Source organism: Chionomys nivalis, chromosome 10, assembly GCF_950005125.1.
Source record: "Chionomys nivalis chromosome 10, mChiNiv1.1, whole genome shotgun sequence".
In the NCBI taxonomy this organism is placed as follows: Eukaryota; Metazoa; Chordata; class Mammalia; order Rodentia; family Cricetidae; genus Chionomys; species Chionomys nivalis.
This window is the reverse complement of record NC_080095.1, coordinates 67909561-67930926: the sequence shown is the minus strand read 5'-3', so window position 1 is coordinate 67930926 and position 21366 is coordinate 67909561. Positions and strand designations below refer to the sequence as shown.

Sequence of the window (21366 nt, the reverse complement as noted above, 5' to 3'; positions counted from 1 at the left end):
ACATACATATACACATATACTCACTCATTCACACCTACATACATGCTATAAAAAGTGCTGGCTTTTCCCCGTGTTTTATCAGAGAGATGTTAAATCAGCTTAGGAGAAGTATAAACACACAGAAACCTGGAAGTGTTAACAAGCATCTAGCACTCAGGAACATAGAACAGCACTAACAAACCAATACGATGCATACCCGCAAAGGTTAGCAGGCTTAAGATTTAATTTCTTGTTAAATCTGCCTGTATGGAAGGTATATTATTCACCAAGTAATTTTCCTTCCCTTTTAATATGCATTTCAAGATCCTAGCCTAAAAAAAGGGAAAGTCACACATCTAAATGATTGCCTTCCCCTGCAAAAATAACCAACCATATTGGCTTGTCTTATCAATGTATCTAGGGATAGCGTACAGAGGGCAACTAACTGCTCTCAGGACACTCTACCAGTCCCAACAGTTGGTCCTTACTGAGTCAGCAAATCCACAGCGCAGGGAAGTGGCGGCAGAAGACGCTGAATTACTTCCTCAGTAAGGAGATCACCACAGTGGGAAAGGAGGCTCTTGACAGCTGAAAACGAGAACAGACATTTACTTGGTACAGTGTAATCAGCCATGAGACAAGAGCATCAGCAATGTTACAGAGAAGTGTGCTCAAAACAAAAAACATCTCGAAATTCTAATGCTAAAAAGGAAGCTAGTATCTTCCATCTCTTTATTTTTCATGACTTTCTGGCCAGGCAGAAGAACAGACAGGTGCCAAGCCCAATCATCATCAGCAACTGATGGGAGCAGATACAGAGAACCAAGTCAAACATTAGGCGGAGCTTAGGGAATCCCCCAAAAAGGGGATGAAGGATTGTAGGAGCTAGAGGGGTTGAGGACACCACAAGACTATGGCCCACAGCCTCAACCTAGCAGGGCTCATATGGTTGACAGCTTGGTGTTTTGAAGAACTCCTGAAAGTGGGAGTGGGGTGTCTCTGACTCTTTGCTTGCTCTTGGGACCCTTTTCCTCCTACTGGGTTGCCTCGTCCAGTCTCGATATGAGGGTTTGTGCCTAGTCTTAAGGTATCTTGTTATGCTGTGTTTGGTTGACACCCCTGGGAGGCCTGCTCTTTTCTGAAGGGAAATGGAGGAGGAGTGGAGTGGGGAGACTATAGCCAATATGTATTGTATGAGATAATTAAAAAAAAATCCCTGGGACCGCTAAGAAATTAGTAAATTAACAAAATGCTGTTGTCTTGGGGCTATATTTACTCTGGAGCTCAGAAGTTTAAAAAAAGAAAAAGAAGTCAAAGCTGGGCATAGTGGCCCAAGCACTTAATCCCAGTACATGATAGTTATCAGTCTAGGGCACCCCTCTCTAATGTGGCTGGCTGCCATTCTCAGTTGTCACCAGCTAACCAATTTCATCCAGGTATGGAGTCCCTACTCAGAACCCTGTCCTTTACGCGAAAGGAAGCACACAGAACACCTACAGACAAAGGGAAGAGGAGGGAGATGACAGTCAACCTACCACAGAGAGCGCCAGCTCGGCCCTCCAGGGTTACTTGCCATGTAAACGAATCTCCTCGGCTTTTCTCTGTTTCTAGATCTTTGGGAGATGCTGGAAAGACACACTTCCATAGCAGCAGAACGCGAGCGAGATGATGGTTGACCACAGCAGGGCCTGCGAAAGGAACCTAAGGTGACTGAAGATCTTAGGATGAACGTATTTTAATTCACAACTGCAATGTTTTGTATCTTTCTGTTTTCTGGTTCCAAATTAATCTACAACTGAATGAACCACTACTAGAAGTGTTGGAGCACAGAAAAGAAACAAGGGATGCAGCAGCAAAGCTTGGGCTGTGGTGTCAAATTCCAACTCTGTGTCTCCTCTGGCAGAATGTATTTCAATGCCCTTGAAAAAACCGACAAGTACCACATAAAGGGAAGGTACAATTGCCACAGCAACAAGTAACATTGTGACAATCCTCAGAGTAAATTTATTTTATTTTTTAATTATAAGTATATATGTGTGTCTGTATTTGGGTATGCATAAAAGTGCAGTGTCCCAAGGAAGCCAGAAGAGGTTGCAGATCCCTGAAGTTGGAGTTATAGGCAGTAGTGAGCTACCCGATTGTGGGAGCTGGAAACCAAACTCAGGTCCTCTGCAAGAACAAGTACTCCTAGCTTCTGAGCCATCTCTCTAGCCTGTTTATTTTGGGATGTGCACTTGGGAACTCACGATCCTCCTGCCTTAGCCTCCCAGTGCTAAGAGTGCAGGCACGGACAACACTGCCAAGCTTTCCAGTGTTCAATGTTGACAGCAATTTGCTCTGAGGTCAAAATTCAAAAGCAACAACAGGCTGGCGAGAAAGCTCATCAGGTAAAGGTGCCTGCTACTGTGGTGATATAGCTTGTGCTCCAACAAAGCTTGCATAAAGATCAGAGGGCAGAGATAGCCACTAGTTAGTCATAGAGGTCAGGCAGTGGTGGCATACACCTTTGAACCCCAGCACTTGGGATCTCATGCCTTTGATCCAGTACTTGGGAGGATCAAGTCTTTGATCCCGGCACTAGGGAGATGGAAATAGGAATATAAGGTGGGTGGAGACAGGATATCTGACCCATTCAGTCTGAAGATTCATAGACAGGTGGATCTTTGAGCTTGAGGCTAACTTAGTCTACAGAGTGAGATTCAGGACACAGAGAAATGAGATACAGCTACACAGAGAAATCCTGTCTCAAAAAAGACGTATAGCTGGGCAGTGGTGGTTACACCCCCCAGCACTTTGGAAGCAGAGGCAGACAGATCTCTGTAAGTTTGAGGCCAGCCTGGTCTACAGAGAGAGTTCCAGAGCTGTTATATAAAGAAACCCTGTCTCAGAAAAGAAAAGAAAAGAAAAGAAAAGAAAAGAAAAGAAAAGGAAAGGAAAGGAAAGAAAAGAGGACATATGAACAAACTGCAGTCCTCCAGCTGGCCAATGATAAGGGTGGGAAGGAATAATGACTGCATTGACTTGAAACATAGAAACATATAATATTCCATGAATTTATAATGGTATTTAAAGGCAAAATTATCACTTGCCTCCTTTAGAAGAGTCTAGGAGTTCATCTATTTATTTTTTGTAGTACTGGGTACTGAACGTAGTGCTTTATGAATGCTAAACAAGTTCTCTACCATGAGGTGAGTTCCTAGCTTTAGGATTTAAGAAAATTCTAAAAGCTGGTAACAAAGGAAATGAGTAGGGGCCAGGGAGATGGTTCAATTGTTAACAACTGCAGAACAAGCATAAGGATCTCTTTAGGATGCCCAGCATCCATGTAAAAAGCTGGGCAAGATGTATTACCCAGTGTCTGTGTGTGTGTGTGTGTTTATGGAGCTGGCAGCCAGTCCAGCAAACAGTGAGCTCCAGATTCAGTGACATACACTGCTTCTAAAGACACAGCGGAGAGTGACTGACAGAGATAATATGTCAGTCTCTAGTGTTCACACTCATGCTCACTTCCTCTAAGTGTGCATATACATAAACATATATACATATATCCCAATACACACATACACATCCGAACAAATCTAACACACACAAGGGTGGGGGGAACAAACATAAAAAATCGAGCCCAAAGAAACACAGTAATTAAATATTCAAAAGAAATTAAAATTTTTATGTAGTGGTTATGAATATACAATAAATACGTACAAATCAATCTCTCTTCTCTTTCTTTTTGGCATAAACTCTTGTTCCCTAGCCCATGCCAACCTCAAATCTGCAATCCTCTTACCCAGCTCAGCCCACTCTACAGCCATGTCAGGCTTCGTCCTCTCTTTTGCTTCAAGGAAAAGAACCCTGTATAACCTTCCTCCAGGCAATGACACTGCATGCGTAATGTTTTCTCAAGACACTGAATTTACTGGGGCAGAAAACTCAGGGTTAAGCGTTCTTATTGCACACATATGAGGGCTTGAAGTTGGGTCGCAGGACCCCTGTAGGATGAGGGTGTCCCCATGGTTAGAACTCAACACTGAGTGTCATGGAAGGAGGATCACCAGCTTTGCTGGCTGCCGGCTTAACAACAACAAAGGCCCACAAGATCCAGGTTCAAAAAGAGACCCTGCCTCAAATGAAAAGGTGTAAAAATGGAGGGAAATACCTGACGTTCCCTGAGGTCTTTGCAACCGAACACACACACACACACACACACACACACACACACACACACACACACACACACCACTTTGAATAACTTAATAGAGTATGGGGGGTCTGGAGAGATGGTTCAGGGGTTAAGAGCACCAGCTGCTCTTCCAGACGATCTGGGTTCAATTCCCAGCACTCACACGGTGGTTCACAACTATCTAATTCCAGTTCCAGGTGATCTAACACCCTCTTCTGGACTCCACAGGTAGCAGGCACGCATGTGGGACATAGACACACATGGAGTAATAACTTAGTTGGAAAGTGGGCTAGGCAGTTCAATGCATTGGCTGCTGTCCCACAGGACCTGGGTTCAATTCCCAGCACACACAAGGCAGCTCACAGTCATCTGCAACTCCAGTTCTAGATTTAACACCCTCCTCTGGCCTCTGTATGAACGGCATCCATACTACAGTACACAGACATATCTACACACAAAAAGATGCCTATATACTTAAAAGCCTTACACTTCCAGAGCCACACCACACACTCCTGCAATCACTCAGCTCACAAACGGCAGAAAATCAGGGGGCAAATAAACCAAAATAGAACAAAACAAAACAAGCCCACAATACATAGGAAGCCAGGTAAACCTGATCAGTAGATTCTTTAGTCTAATAAGTTTCTTTAATAATCTTAAAAATATTGAAGCTGTTCTTTACTGAAGACTACTTATTTAAGCTCTTTTTATATCAAATTACTTCATATCCACAATGACTTATTTACCTAAATTCATGAATTATTTCATATCCTTCCACTAATATTCATGTTAGAAACTTAACTGTGATAGGGTAGTAACATCTAAAGTCTCATAGTTACTGGATGTAAGTAGCTACACCCATAAAACAGTGATGTTTAGCAAATGGAACTTAAGCAAGTCCCAACCCTTTAACACCGCATAGAACCTCAGTGGGTATTAGGAATGAAAAAACAGCCATGGAGCAGGATTGCCAAGCTATGAGAGGTTTTCTTGCCTATCTTTCTAACTATAGAAACTTATAAAGATGGACATGAATGATTCGGAGACACGTCTGAATCATTTTAAGCTTGAAAAATGAACAAATGTACTTATTCTACTTATGGCCGATAAGGTGGTCTAGCAGAGAAACTGGAAGATATCTGCAAATACTTTAGGGAGTAAAGTAGGGAGTGTTCACCTGGTTTCTTGTTTGTTCGAGATGGGACCATCCTATGCTACCCAGGCTGTCGTTGAGCTTTAGGCTACTTCTGGTTTGTGTCAGGTATCTTTCGGTGGTGTTCTTTCAGAGAGGGTCTCACTATGAAACTCTGGCTGGCCTGAACTATGAAGCCCTGGGTGCTGTTGAACTCTCAGAGACCTACCTTGTAGTGGGAGCTGCGGGCTGCGTTCCTGGCACCCCAGCTCCTGGTCGCCTGGCTAGCTTATGCCCCAAAATAACAACACACAAACTGTATTCTTTTAAACACTGCTTGGCCCATTATATCTAGCCTCTTCTCAGCTAACTCTCGCACCTGGACTAGCCCATTTCTAATAATGTGTGTAGCACCCCAAGGTGCGCTTACAGGGAAGATTCTAGCCTATGTCCATCCTGGGTCGGATCTTTATCGCATCTGCCCTGGCGATGAGCTGCATTGCGTCTGTCTCTGAGAGGAGCTGCCCTGCATCTGAGCTCACTTCTTCTTCCTCCCAGCATTCTGTTCTGTTTACTCCACCCACCTATGTTCTGACCTATGAGGGCCAAGCGGTTTCTTTTTTAATTAACCAATGACCTTCCTCCATCATTTCCCCTTTTTCTGTTTAAACAAAAAAAAAAGGAAGGCTTTAACTTTAACATAGCAAAATTACATATAACAAAACAGTTATCAAGTAAAAATTACAATATTTACATCTATTTTATCTTTTTCATAACTAGGGAAAACTATAACTATAACTAACTATTCTTCAACTCCATCAAAGACTCCAGAAAGATACAATATTACCTAAGTAAATGAGAAGTAAGCAACTTACAAAACTCTAGAAATCACAGAGACATCTCGCTGCCTGGACAGTCACCCAAAGTTCCTCTGTACCGTTGGGGCATCCATCTTCGGCCTACAGGTCCATAGTATCCAGCAGACATTTCCATGAAGCAGGAAATTTCAAAGGCAGTCACTATCTGCTGTATCCTGCAGAATGTCTCGCAGACTCCTTCATGAATCAGGAACCCCGAAAGATCATCTCACCTTTAGGCAAGTTCAGTAGTCCTCTCTCTGCGGGTTCTCTGTGTCCAGTTTATACAATAGTCCAGGCAAGAGCAGTTTCTTGCCCAAATGGCTATCAAACTCCATAAGGATCCTCTTCGATGCCCATCTTCTTCTTGAAGAAGATTGGTGCTGCCAGGAGCAGAGTGTCTCATTGTCATGAAAAGCCCTAAGTTATTAAAACACTTAAAATGCCATATTTTATAATCTTTGAAAGATATGAAGAATGCCTATCTAAAATATATCTATGTACACCCAGAAAATCTAACTAACATGACTATAAACTTGACTATTATAGATGATTATCTATTAACAACCTATATATATTACATTTTTACATGAACTACACAATCACAATACCTTAGTCAAGATCAGAAATACATATACATATAACAAAATTGACCTTAAATTTATATCAATAAAGTCAAATCCATACCGATGCAAATTATTCATATCTATATCATATCCCCCTTTAAATGTAAAAGAACATTTATAAACAATATTTGGGAATATGGACGTAGTTATTTCTCTCTAAACTGCTTCCTGCTGAATGGGGGCGCTGTTAATCAGATATTTCAGGGTATAACCTGTGTGCTAGGTTCATCTCAGTCGTCAATTGAGTGAAGTAATTTTTTGAAGGTGTTCACAGCAACCTTTCAGGAGGGCGTGGTCTATCATACCATATTGGGATGGATGCAATCCACAGGGTGTCAACATCTGTGAAAACAAAAGAAACTCTTTTCCAAAGTATCATGTCCTTAGATCCAAATTCTGAAGCCAAGGTATTTTCCAAATATCTATGTTGGATTAGTTCAGCAGCATTTATAAACAAATATCTTTTAGCAGATGTTGCTCTTTCCACAGCATTCAAACAATTCAAAGAGAGTATAATAGCATACAGCATCAAAATTTTCATTGCATTTTCCATTTTTGTGCGGCTTTATTTTAACCTCTATTTTGTTTATTTTTACTTTTTTTTTTTTTTTTTGCTTTTTGAGACAGGTTCTCTGTATATTTTGACTTGGAATAACTCTGTAGACCAGGCTGTCCTTGAACTCTCAGAGATCCTGTCTCTGCCTCCCCGGCACTGGGATTAAAGGTGTGTGCTACCACACCTTGAAGTCACAGAGGTCAATCTCCCTCTGCCTTCAAAGTGTTGGGATTAAAGGTGTGTACTACCACACCCAGCTACTCTCTTTCTTCTTTTACTTTTAAGAACTTTAACTTTTAGCCTGCATATATTTTTAAACACACTGTAACTCATTTAAAGGTTTTCTTTGTCTTTGAATCTCTCTTTACTGTATATCTCTCTTTTTCTGACCACACGAGCCTTTAAATTACTGAGCAATATGGGTAGGATTAAAGCAATGGCTTTGGAGGCTGGATCCAGCCCATTCCTTAGCTTTCCAGCCTCATGGCAGAGGTAACAGCTGTAGCCATTTTTATTGCCACAACTCTATGGCGTTTCAAGGTCCCTGCCAGCAAGCAAGCTGCAACACTATATCCACAGACAACACTCAAGTCCTCTCTCTGTAGTCGGCCAGCCCTCCTGCCTCAAACAGTCAGAGTTTGCCCTGGCAGGATGGCCCACAAAGCCGGCACTTTAAAACAACTCAGCTTTTTTCCTGCTACTGCTGAAAACAAACAAGCATTCAGTCAGCTTTTATCAATACCATTCAAGTGTTCATGGCAGGACCTCTTAATGAGCTGCAGGGTTTTGCAGCTAAAGCTGAGTCAGGAAGCCTCTCTTAGATGAGAGCACTTGCTTGCATCTAGCAAGCAGAGCAGACCCAAGAAATTGCTGCTACCAAGAAAACATGCTTTACTCTATTCTTTCCCAAGCTTTCCCAGGCTTTCTGTAGATTCAGTTGTCCACACGTTGGGGGCCATTCTGTAGTGGGAGCTGCAGGTTGTGTTCCTGCCGCCCCAGCTCCTGGTCGCCTGGCTAGCTTATGCCCCAAAATAACAACACACAAACTGTATTCATTTAAACACTGCTTGGCCCATTATATCTAGCCTCTTCTCAGCTAACTCTCGCACCTGGACTAGCCCATTTCTAATAATGTGTGTAGCACCCCAAGGTGCGCTTACCGGGAAGATTCTAGCCTACGTTCATCCTGGGTCGGAGCTTCATCGCATCTGCCCTGGCGATGAGCTGCATTGTGCCTGTCTCTGAGAGGAGCTGCCCTGCATCTGAGCTCACTTCTTCTTCCTCCCAGCATTCTGTTCTGTTTACTCCACCCACCTATGTTCTAACCTATGACGGCCAAGCAGTTTCTTTTTTAATTAACCAATGACCTTCCTCCATCACTACCTGCCTCTACCTCCTGAGTGCTGGGATCAAGGGGAGTACCATCACTGCCCAGCCTGGCCATCTTCTTACAGCCAGTGTAAGATAAATGTTTGTTTGGTTATTTAAATTCTGATATACACTAAAAGCCACCCTTAGAGCCAGAAAACAAAGTAATTTCCTTATTATGGACACTGTCCAAGGCACTGTTACCTAACGTCATGAGAGCAGCAATCAGTAACCATCCCGCTTGTGTGCGTTGTAGCGACAGGCGACTGTTCTGAGCAGCAGAACACAGCAAATCCTCTGCTAATGCCATGATAATCTGTTTGTGTATAGAAAAAGTAATAAAAATCAGCTTACAAATTAGTAGGAAAGTGAAAGAAACTAAGTACAATCTCTTGGAAAATGGACTCATGTATAATAAAGTACAACAATGGCCAACTGTGCAGGCTCCACAATAGGAGGAGAGTACACAGGAAACTACAAACGATTGTTTTCAAGGTTAAATACTAGAGGACTAAACTGCACAGAGAGGCACAATTCTTTGTAAGCATGCGTGACAACACTGTAGGCTATTCAAAACATTGCTGTCTAGATTTCTCATTTACTTTGCTTAAAGCAATTAACCTCTTTAATCAGTAATTACCAGAGAAGTTTCATTATAGAAGCTTCCCTTTATAAAATTCTATATACAAACCTGATATTTTAAAGGTTCATAATGGCCCTCCCAAGAGCAGTGGAGCAGGATTCCATAAAATATTACATTAAAAGTCTCTAAATCAGATGGTATAAACAACAGGGAAATAACCAGGTATTTCAATGTGTGCATCCTGTATGTTTAAAGGGTCCCTAGTCTGAGAAAGAATCTGCTACTAATCACCCCTGGACAGACGGCAGCACAGGGGCTGCATACACAGCTCCTAGAGGACAGTTCCCATAGGCTGAGCACAGCCTTCACAGTTCAGATGGCACTCAGAAAAGGAAGGCTAAAATGACCAACTTAGTCAAATCAGGACAAGCGAGCATGTGAAGAAATTTCACATGTATGAGGTCAAAATTAATGAGGATGAACTTAATTAATACAAACAATGATGATAACATGTCAGCACTATTATAACTAAAAAGAGAAGGGGCTGGAGAGATGGCTCAGCAGATAAGAATATCTGCTGCTTTTGCAGAATACCCATGTTCAGCTCTCAGCACTCACATGTTGGTTTACAATTATCCATAACTCCAATTTCATGGATCCAATACTATCCTCTGACCTCCGTGGGCACCAGGTATGAATGAGGTGCACACACATATACAAACACACAGGCAGGCAAACACTCATACAAATAACATAAAGGAAAATTTTTAAAAAGGTACTTCTCCAAGTAGTTACCTAGTTTGTTATAATGACACTGATAATATTAAAGAGATGTTTGGAGCCGGGCGGTGGTGGCGCACGCCTTTAATCCCAGCACTCGGGAGGCAGAGGCAGGCGGATCTCTGTGAGTTCGAGACCAGCCTGGTCTACAAGAGCTAGTTCCAGGACAGGCTCCAAAACCACAGAGAAACCCTGTCTCGAAAAACCAAAAAAAAAAAAAAAAAAAAAAGAGATGTTTGGAATTTTTGAATAGAACCGATTCCTTTTTTTTTGTTGTTGTTGTTGTTTGTTTGTTTTTTGAGGCAGGATCTCTCTGTGTAGCCCTGGCTATCTTGGAACTCATTCTGTAGACCAGGCTGGCCTCAAAGATCCATCTACCTCTGCCTCCTGAGTGTTGGGATTAAAGGCACACACCACCACCACACTGAACCCTGACTACTTTTGGAGGGGAGAGAAAAAGACATCTCAGTTTCATCACTAAGATATTTCCTGTTACTGGTTAATTACTGCTTTAGGCGTTTAGTAGAAAGAATGAGACTGTAAGTATTTATTTCAAAGAAATAAAATTATGAGTTCATAATGATAATTTCAATTTAATTTATGAACTTTTATTTAACTTTTTTTTTGTTTTTTGTTTTTTCGAGATGGGGTTTCTCTGTAGCTTTGAAGTTTGTCCTGGAACTTGCTCTTGTAAACCAGGCTGGCCTCGAACTCACAGAGATCCACCTGCCTTGGCCACTTGGGTACTGGGATTAAAGGCATGTGCCACCACTGCCTGGCTATTTAACTTTCTTGATTCTGTAACTATAGCAATCATCTTTTTTTCTTATATGGAAAAATCTTAGCTCCTAAAAATATTAATTACTTATCTACTTTATACAACTATATGTAAACTAATTCAGAAGACACCAATATTAACAATAGCTAAGTTTATTGAATGACACTCAGGTATTCTTTCATAAGTCTATTTGTACTTTACTTTTTTTCTTTGAGACAGGATTCCACTAAATAGTCCAGGCTACTCCCCACTCCTGATCCTTATGGCCTTACAGGTAAGCACAGTCAGGCTTGTAGTGGTATTTTTAGAAGGGCAGCCAGGATTCTTAACCACTGAGCTATCTCTCGAGCGCTTGTAGTGGTATTTTTAAAGAGCAAGAAATGTATGCACTATTGAGAAGCCAGAGTATTCAGTGGAATTTTAATAGACATACATGGCAAGGCTGGATACACTGCAGAGTCTGTTACTACAGAGAGATCCTTCTATAAAAGCATGGGAAATAACCCTTCCCCCACCCTAGTGGGGTCAAAGCCAGGACCTGCGCACACTACACAAATACTCATCTGTGAGTCCTGCATTCTAGGTCAGCAAGTATTCCCCGAGAAAAGTGCGGACAACCATCATTTTCCAGAAAGACAGTTGTTAGTGTTCAACATGAGGAGTAATCAGGCAGTTGCTTAAGACAGCTGTCCCACACGACTTTAACTGGGGACACACCAACAGCCACCCATTTTCAGGAAAATCTGAACGTATCTTTGCATAGAGAATGAAATCTTTACCTTGCCCTTTCCATGAGGAATTCCTAAAGGACAGTGTGCCACTGCACCGAGCAAAGCCGCCACAGCAAAACTAAAGCCAGTCACTGCTTCCGGTGAAGACTTAAGTGTGGCGATCCGTTCTAGGCAACGATCTAAGAGAGGTGTCAGTTGGGAAGGCAACGCCACAGCAATGCAGTGCAAGCACCAAGCTGCTGCCAGTCGAACAGAAACGCTAGGGTGCAGAGTCATTGAAACGACGCCATCCAGAAGGCCTGGAGGGACAAAGCAAAACAACTTATGTGTACAGACAGAACTCATTTAAGCCATCAGACAGTCAAAAGAATAGATAGCCACCTGTATATAAAATATACCACTTCTATGAAAAGCCAAATTACAATGAAAAAAGTGAGATATAATAAAATTGCTTTTTTGTTTTTTTGAGACAGGGTTTTTCTGTGTAATACCCACGGCTGTCCTGGAACTCTGCAGACCAGGCTGGCCTTGAACTCAGAGATCCACCTGCTTCTGCCCCGAATACGGGGACCAAAGGCCTGTAGCACCACTGACCTGTTTTTGTTTTTTAATGGAGAGGTCACTTCTAGTATTAGCTCATTAAAATAGGTTTATGCCAAGTCAATACACAAGGAAAACTTTTATTTCTTGATGTTTTTCATATTTTACCTTGAGATCATTTGTAATTCAGTATTGTACTAGTAACAAAAATTACCAGTACATAACAAAACCACCTTTAAGAAGTCAGACCTTGCCCAATCCCCCTTTTAAGGAGAAATTGTTTTACTGTTTCTAATTATGTGTGTGCTCGTGTGAGTGCAGGTGCTGCAGAGGACAGAGGCACTGATCCCCTGAGCTGGAGTTACAGGCAGTTGTGAGCTTCCTGCACGGGTGCTGGGCTGGAACTCAGGGTTCCACTCTTCACCTCTAAGTCGTCTTTCCAGCTTCCTTACTCCTCTAAAAATTCTCTCCAGCACATTACAGACATGGTAAAATGTTTCTTATTTACTGCATGGCTCTTATCCGAGAGCAATTTCTAAAACTGAGGTTTCACCAGGACCTCGGTGGTCTCATCGCTAACTCATCACACAACGACAAAGTACAGTGAACAGCACAAGTTTCTCTTTATTATGATTCAAGACAGACTTTTGAGACATGGACGCTTCCTGCTGACTGCTATAGAAATTTAGAGAGCTTGCAGACACAAATATGATGTAAACACAAAGGCACTCGGCAGGAACATGACAAAGAACAAGCCACAAGAAGGACTATAGACAAGACACCAGTTACTACAGACCACGTCTCACAGGGTTTCATGACACGAAACGCCCTAAGTAGGTGATGGCAGCACTGGGAAGTGGAGGAGCATTCACCAGGGCTGGGAAGAGCAGGCTGGCATGGCCATGGCCAGATTCTCTTTTGGGGTAATAAAAACATCCTGTAGTTAAAGCAGGGGTGGTAATCATACAACTGTGAACTCTGCATAATTTAAAGGAGTTGACTTCCTGTTATTGAAGATATGACAATGTTGACAAATTATTCTAAAATATGAAAAATTATTATCAGAAAGAAAAAGACTACTTATTATATAAAGGTCTCTGAGGCACTCACGAGAGGAACCCTACAGATAGTATGGTTTCCACTGCAGCAGAGAAGGGGCTAGGCTTTCTTCTAAGTTTTTCCATCACAGTAAACGTCTTTAGAAAGAGGAGTGAGGAGAATTAGAAAATAACTTTTTCGTCTTTTTGTAAAGACAGGATCTCACTATGGTGCCTTTGCCTTCTGAGTTCTGAGATTAAAGGTGTGCATCTTGTCACACCTCTCCAGAGAACAACCTTTAATTACAAAAGGGGAAAAATGGCCAAATTAAAACAAACCACCAAATTAAAACAAAACAACTCAGAAAGCCCCTCAGATATTCACCCATCCATCAGTTTGTTGTAGAATATTATTTTAAGGTGTGTTACTTTTATTTATACTCTGGAACATTTCTGAACATTTGCTTAATGATGCAAAGATGCGTTTGGTTAAATAAAATTCACCTGCAGTCCAGAGGTTGAGTCAGCGATGAGCTGACTGGAACTTGTAGGGAGGAGTCAGGCGGAGAAGGGTTTATGAGGGGCGAGAAAAAGCACAGGACTTCTTGGGCTTGCTATTCAGCCTCTCTGGGAAGCAGGATTCTACCTCAACCTTTGAATCTGAGTTCTTTAGCGGGACAGAGATTTAGAAAAGTTCTCTCAGTAGTTTTGAAGAAGCTGGTGCCTGAGGCTCTTGCAGCCTCTGCTGGGAGCAGTGGAGCTGCAGCTGCAGACTAGGACAGCTGTAGATTAAAAGGCAGCAGCCATTAAAAAAGAGGACAACATCTATTTATTGTTTGAAAGTTTTACTTTGTGTGTGTGTGTTATGGCAGGACGAGGGTATCAGACCCCTTGGGCCTAGCGTTACCCAGTGGTTCTAAGCCACCAGATGAGGCTGCTTTATGTTTGCTCTAGCTTACCATATGAAGGAGATTTCCTCCTCAAGTACAAGTGGAATACAGTATCGAGATAGTCACAAACAACAGTTACCTGTACTGGACTCCTGCAGCAAAGGTGCGGCTGTAGTGCCAAGACCGTGTATGAGATTTCCAAGTTCTTGTAATGCGCAAACCAGCGCGTGTTGGCTGGCTGCTACATCCGTGGAACTGAGCCGGGTTTCCAAATTACCATCACTCAACACAGCATCTGACGGAAACACGGGAATCACTTACGCATCACTTTTATAAACATATGTCATAATAGGAAGTCAGTGATAAGAGCAAAAAGCACAGGAGCCAAAGAAATCCAGCACCCACTTGATCAGTAGGAAACCCAGGGTAAGGGGAATGTTTACATTCACAATCACACAGGAAATTAACTGACCTTGAAATAAGATAAATCTTGAAAGAAAATTTTTAGATCATTGATTTTATTATCTTACACATCTGAGCACTTTGACTGCATGCATATGTGTGCAACACACATGTGCTTTGGTGCCTGAAGTCAGATGGAGGTGTCAGATCCCTTGGGACTGGAGTTACAGACAGGTATGAGTCACCACATGGGTGCTGGGAATTGAACCCAGGTCCTCTGTATGAACAACAAAGACTCTTAACCACTGAGCCAACTCTCCAGCCCCTGAACTAAGATTCAGTTCAAGCAGCACGATCAGATCCCTTGTTACCCTGTGAGCTATGGACAATGGGAAAGAAAACTCGGGATTAATACTTCTCCACCTTTTAGCCAAGACCAAGTGTAATCAGGGTGATCAGAGTGGACAATGTATAACCTGAAGCGGCCTGCATGATGTATAGGAACCATCATGACCAGCTTTTAAGTTTTTGTTATGGGACTGGAGAGGTGGCTGGTTCAGTGGTTAAAAGCATTTTCTGCTCTTCCAGATGATTTGGTTCCCAGGACCCATGCCAGGTGGCTCTCTGATGCTCTCTTCTGGCCTCCTTGGGTACTCAACATACATGTGTGTACACGGCACACGTGAATATGGCTATACATACACATGAATAAAGAATAAACTGGTTTTTTCATTCTTTTGTTTTCATTGAGCTATGTATTTTTCTATAAACTGTTTTTAAAAATATTTTTGTTATAGTAATACGGCAGCCCTGCTCTTTCAAAGGGTGGTGTGTCGGATACTGGTGAGCCAGTCTCTTTTAGCAGATCCATACCCACAACTTTCTTTAGCTTCCAGATGGCCTGGCAGATATCCTTCGCAGCAGCAATTTGAGCCTTTTCTCCAAGAAGGCCTCCTACAGTCGCTCGAAGGATAAATGAAACGCAACGGCGACAGCAGACAGCATCAGTCTGAGTTTGGGTGGCTTTAGAATTCAACTGGGACACAAGGCTTAGTGTATGAGAAAGAAACACTGCAAAATTCTTCTCTAGCCAAGCTCCTCCTAATGTTGAAACAAATACCACGTAAGCCTAAAAAGAAAGCAATTTCATCTTCAAAATTCAATCATTTCAGTTGCAAATTAACATTTTCTTTTTGTTCACAAAAATATGCAGAATTTCCCCCACACATCGTATTCCTTTCTGACTTAGTCACTTGGCAGACGTTAGTGTAGCGTGAGTGCTTGTTTGTGGCAAGACTGAAGAGACAGTATCTCAATGTGGACTCCACCTACACGGCACCTCTCTTCTACCTTGGTCAGGCTCTGTTTAATGTTCAGTAGAGAGAAACTGCCAAATATTTTGTAAAATGTGTCCCTAGCTTCTGGGAACAAAGGCTGGAGGCTATTTAACCTTCTGATCAAGCAAGCTGAATTCAAACACAGGAGCACATTGTATGAGCTACCCCCCAACACTGTAACCCCTAAGGACTGTTATAGACGCAAGGGAGAGTTTGCAGTGACGATCTTGCTGCTCTTTCTCTCCAGACAGCTAACGGTTCCTGACTCCAGGTACAAAGACAGCAGTCTTCTCAAGCAATACTGACAAGCAAACAGTTTACAGTCACGCTGGGAGCTCGCACATTCAGGAGCTGGCCACCCAGCACAATCCATCAGGAAGCAGGTGGATTTTTAGTTTATTTTAAATTGTTCATTTAAAATGTTCAGCATGCAAAGACTTCAGTTTTGGCTGGACATAGTAAATTTTGGGAATTCAGCCAAGGATCTTGTACGCAGCAGGCAAGTGTACCTGCTGGCTGAGCTTCACCTCCAGTCCAGCATGAACTTCCCGAATCATGACGCTTAGGAAAAAGACTTGGGAGGAGGATGCAGTGGCTTTTGCATTGTTTTATTATGAGAAATCTTTCTAAGGATTTAGCTTTAAAACTTGTGTTTAGGATGAAAAATTACAGAGCAAAAATATAGACTGCATGCCATAATCTCTTGTAGGGGTTAAAATCATGTTATCTTGACACATTAAATAATAAGTACTACTGTTTGAACTGTACTGCATGAGCATACATAAACACAGAGGAAGAGATGTTAAGCCATAAGACACATGACAGTACCAGGAGAGGGAAAACTGATTATGATTTAAAGGAAATAAGTTAAACTCTTTACTACAAATCATATTTGGGTTACAAGAGTCTCTTAACTTGTATCCTTGTTTTCAAAAACTATTTTTGCTTCACCATTATCTCTCTGTGAAGGTGAGCATAGCAACCTGGCACCATGGACTCAAGATACTAAAACTTTCAGTGCAGGCCAGTGGGAGTTACCCGTAGGTCACCGATTTGTGATTCTGACCTGAGTGACTCCCACGCGCACGTCCCTGCTGACTGAACTGCTTCCTTTCAGCATATCTCCACTGGCTCGGAGGAATCCTGAACTCCCACGCAGAAACCCCGTTCCCAGCAATTCCAGAACTTCCTCCAGAGAGACTCTGCGAGCATTTTGCCTCGAGGCTGCTACGACAAAGAACAAAAGAGCAATTCATAGTTTACAGACTCAACTTTAATGTGCAATCTTTTTATTTGGGGGCTGGAGAGCCATCCAGGGACCTGAGCACATCAAGTGCATGCTTGGCTGTTGAGCTGCACCCCCAGCCAGGCATACATGGACTCTAGTTGCCAAAAGCAAGCATACTGACAGAGAAAGTAAAAATCCAAATGTAATGCAAAGTCCACAGGAGATTCCATGTATCAATAAACAGAAGAAGGCACATGACGATTTAACGGCCCATCAGGATGAGCCCTGGAAGGTCTGGGATGTACTGTGTGGTACAATGCTTGCTTAAAACACACACAGAGCTGTAGGTTCAATCCTCAGCCCCAGGGAAAGAGCCCGAAGTGCCCTTTGACGGACATCTTCATGCTATGCTACTTCGTGATTCTGCTCCACTGCTTTCTTTCCCCAAAGACATGAAAAGACAAGCGATCTCTCAGCACAGAGGAACTATCAACGAAACCTGCATGCATCATCACAGATGAAGACGCAACAGTGCACTGCAGAGCGGAAGGGACTGGAGAGCTGGCACGCGCTGCTCTAAGAGAACCCAAGATTGGTCCCAGCAGCCACTTAGGTGGCTGTAACTTCAACACCAAAGCCTCTGCTGGAACTACACGCACTGGCACAAACTCCTGTACATACACAACACACAATTAAAATAAATTAGCCATGCAGTGGTGGAGCACGCCTTTAGTCCCAGCACTCGGGAGGCAGAGGCAGGTGGATCTCTGTGAGTTCCAGGACAGCCAGGGCTGTTACACAGAGAAACCCTGTCTTGAAAAAACAGACAAACAAAAACAAACAATATACATATATACAAATCACATTTGGGTTACAAGAGTCTCTTAACTTGTATCCTTGTTTTCAAAAACTATTTTTGCTTCACCATTATCTCTCTGTGAAGGTGAGCATAGCAACCTGGCACCATGGACTCAAGATACTAAAACTTTCAGTGCAGGCCAGTGGGAGTTACCCGTAGGTCGCTGATTTGTGATTCTGACCTGAGTGACAAAAATCTTTAAAAAACAGAAATACTAAAATCAAAACATGAATTTTTCCAAATATTCTATAACTTTTAATGAAATTTACACAAGGTAACCCTCATGCTTTCTTGTTAAAATTTTTCAACTGGCAAATATGACTTTTATTATTTTATCAGTCCCTTAAATGAAATAGTAGGATCATAACAACTACTAAAATTGGCTCTTAGGTTTTAACAATTAAAAGCCCAGTTAGGGCAGGAATTCAAGAATGTCTTTTGTCTGATATTTCTGAATTTCTAATTATGAACACCTTAAAAAGAAGACCTTAAAAAAAAAAAACCCTCATTTTTCATCTGAACACACTACGTAAAAAGCTCAGACCCCATGAACTCAAACCATACAGTAGCAGAGAAATTAATTTTAATTAACATCTACTCTAGAGTCTGAGGAAGAGAAAACTACCCGAGGCCAATGAGAATCTACGCTGGAATCTGAAGAAACACAAAGAACAGCACAAACCCCCTCCCCTGGGTGTGCAAACACCAGGAAGATGAACAATAAACACGAGCAACACATCACAGTCCATTAAACAGTGCCTGGTGAGGTGGGGAACACTGGGTGACGGTGAGCGTGACATTAGATAGACTCAGGGTGTGTGAACGGAGCGGAAGGGCAGGGCAATCAGGCATGTGCATATCTGGAACAGTCTCTATGTGCACATCTGGAACAGTCTCTAGGCCTTTTCTTCTAGGCAAAAAGGTTTCAAAGAGCAATACTGAGTACCCACTGAGTCCGAGCAGGCAGGGTGGATGGAGCCATGAAGGTTAGCTAACAGACAGGCCAGAGAAGATGGGAGAAGATGGGAGAGAGCACGGCACAGAGAGAGCACATCGACCTTGTAGATCAGCACAGCAGAGGGGGCCAGGAGAAGAAGAGGGATGCAATTGGCCCTTCTGCTGCTCTATTGACACCAGACTATAGAGGGGACACAGCCACGAGATGGAGCCACTAGAAGTGATCTGTAAATTCAAGCTAAGGGACAAAGGTGAGTCAGGGAAGGGAAGGGTGGGTCTCAGAAGATTACATTTCTCGAATTACAAAAATGAAAAAAGAGAAAAGCTGCAAGAAAGGTATAGTCAACTCCCAAACGCTTTGTACCTAGGCTCCTCATATTTCATTTTGAAGAATAGATTTTTGGCCAGTTGTTTCATAGAATGGCTGATTCCAACGAGTCTGGTATTTCATCAGAGTTCTGGTGGAGAACCACCTAATGGATAGTTTCTCTCATTAGCTTAGCTTTGAATAGCTGGGTAAGTTAGCCTTCTCAATGTACCGCCATGAGATTATTAAAAGTGCTACACAGCTTCCACCCAGGATCCACCAGGAAGCCCTGTGTAGATTTTCACTACAACTGCAGAAAGGTCCTTTCTGTCCTCCTGCAGTGACCAGCCGCCATGCTACCCATGAAAGCAGCTCTTCCCGTCTCCCGGCTGCCCTAGACTCACCATGGCCTCAGAGATCCCTTATTCAACAGTTATAAGGGTTTCTATCACTAGCCATTTTGGTGCTGGGCTTGAGCTGGAGGCATCACTCTACAACACAAATGCTCCCTGGTTTTGGCACAGATGCTCAAGGCTCATCCTGAACTTTCTAGGCTCTGCCCAGAACTACGCATGCTTCAGAGCCTCAACTCTAGATGTATTTATAGTTCAGCTGAACAGATGCTAAGGGCCAGAGGAGTCAAAGGTGACTCATGAATTTTGGACTAAGTACCCAGGAAGGCTCCGTGGATGTAGTGCTTACCTAGCACAGACAAACCCTGGATTTTATCTCTGGTGCTTTATAAACCGGGCATGGTTGGGTAAGCCCACAAACCCCAAATAAGAAACTAAAACTAGAAGTTTGATACAGCCATCCCATTTGTGAGTATTTACTTGAAAGGACTGAAACTGGAATTCCAAAGTAAGATGGCTAATCTTGTTTGCCAACTTGCCCACAACTAGAATTAACTAAAACCCAAGCAACTGGGCACACTTGTGATGTGGAATACGCCTTTACACTGTGTGAATATATGTCGCTGTGGCTGGTTTAATAAAGAAGCTGACAGGTCAATAGTTCAACAGAATCAGGTTACTCAAAAGCGCCAAACAAAGAATGCTGGATAGAAGAGTGGCGTCTAGAGTCACCAGCACATGCAGAGAGAAGCGAGATGGGGATGCTGTGAAAGGGTACCAAGCCACATGGCAGAGCATAGACAAGAAATACAGGGTAAAAAAGGAAAAGAAAATATGGGTTAATTTAAATATAAGAGTTAGCTAGTAGCAAGCCTGAGCTATTGTTCGAGCATTTGTAATTAATATAAACCTTAGTGTGTTTATTTGAAAGCAGCTGATGACAGGAAAACTGTTTACATTGTGAGAACTTTTCTTGTTTGGATTATTTGAGGTGGAAGACCCACCCTAAATCTGGGCCACCTCTTTGTTGGACATTCACATTAAAAGACACTGAAGAAGGAAGATTTTGATTTCTGTCTGTCTTCATTCTTACGGGCAAGTTCATCTGTTTTGTTGCTGAACCATTTCCTTTCCTGGTGGTTAAAGGCTTCAGGACTCCAGTGTGAACTGAAAACTGGCAGCTCTCTAGGACTTCCCTGGGACTCCAGCACCAGATTAGGACAGCTGAGGCAGTCAGTCTTGTGGACTGAACAGCTACCAGATCCTTGGCATTTCTGTCAGGAGACACCCATTGCTGAACTATCTGGAACACAGTCTCTAAGCCACTTTAATAAATCCCTTTTATAGATGTGTTTATTCTATCACGTCCATTCCTTCAGAGAAGCCTGGCCGATAAACAAAGAGATTAGTACTCTCGTATCTACTGCAATACTATTCTCAACAGCTAAGGTACACGTGGAACAATCTTAATGGCCACCAACTAGTACACTGATAAATCAAGTGTAGCATATACGCACAACAGAATCATATTCAGTCTTTTTACAAAGGAATTATGGACTGTATGACAAAACCTGGGCAGATGACAAGAACTCATGTAAGAAGTGAGTCAGGCTGTGGAAGTCACTCAGTCGGAACAGCGTTTCCTCAAGGGCACACAGCCCTGGGTTTGAGCCCCAGAACTGCATAAAGCTTGCATGCTGACACATGCCTGTGGTCCCTGCACTCGGAGATAATGGAGGAGAATCACATGTTCAAGGCTGGCCTTGGAAACTCTCAATAAAACAAAGTAAAAAACACAACACAAGTATGACTTGCAGATCATACAACAAAGTAGAATTTAAAGATGCAAAATGAATCTCCAACAAAAGAGTAGGCCAAAGTTTCACTGT

At 42.5% G+C, this 21366-nt stretch overlaps 1 protein-coding gene across 4 annotated transcripts in view; it reads right to left on the bottom strand.

Annotated features, from left to right (window-relative positions):
• Heatr5a (HEAT repeat containing 5A) overlaps positions 1–21366 on the bottom strand; it is a 106840-nt gene that overhangs the window by 62980 nt on the left and 22494 nt on the right. For 2 of the 4 annotated variants that reach the window (XM_057782434.1, XM_057782436.1), the window contains exons 7-13: positions 16840–17000; positions 15310–15565; positions 14174–14329; positions 11616–11866; positions 8900–9011; positions 1515–1667; positions 468–567 (exon numbers count right to left, since the gene is read on the bottom strand). In XM_057782434.1, coding sequence (XP_057638417.1) covers positions 468–567; positions 1515–1667; positions 8900–9011; positions 11616–11866; positions 14174–14329; positions 15310–15565; positions 16840–17000 — 1189 coding nt within the window. The remainder of the gene's footprint in view (positions 1–467; positions 568–1514; positions 1668–8899; positions 9012–11615; positions 11867–14173; positions 14330–15309; positions 15566–16839; positions 17001–21366) is intronic. The other 2 variants (XM_057782435.1, XM_057782437.1) reach the window with 1 other exon arrangement.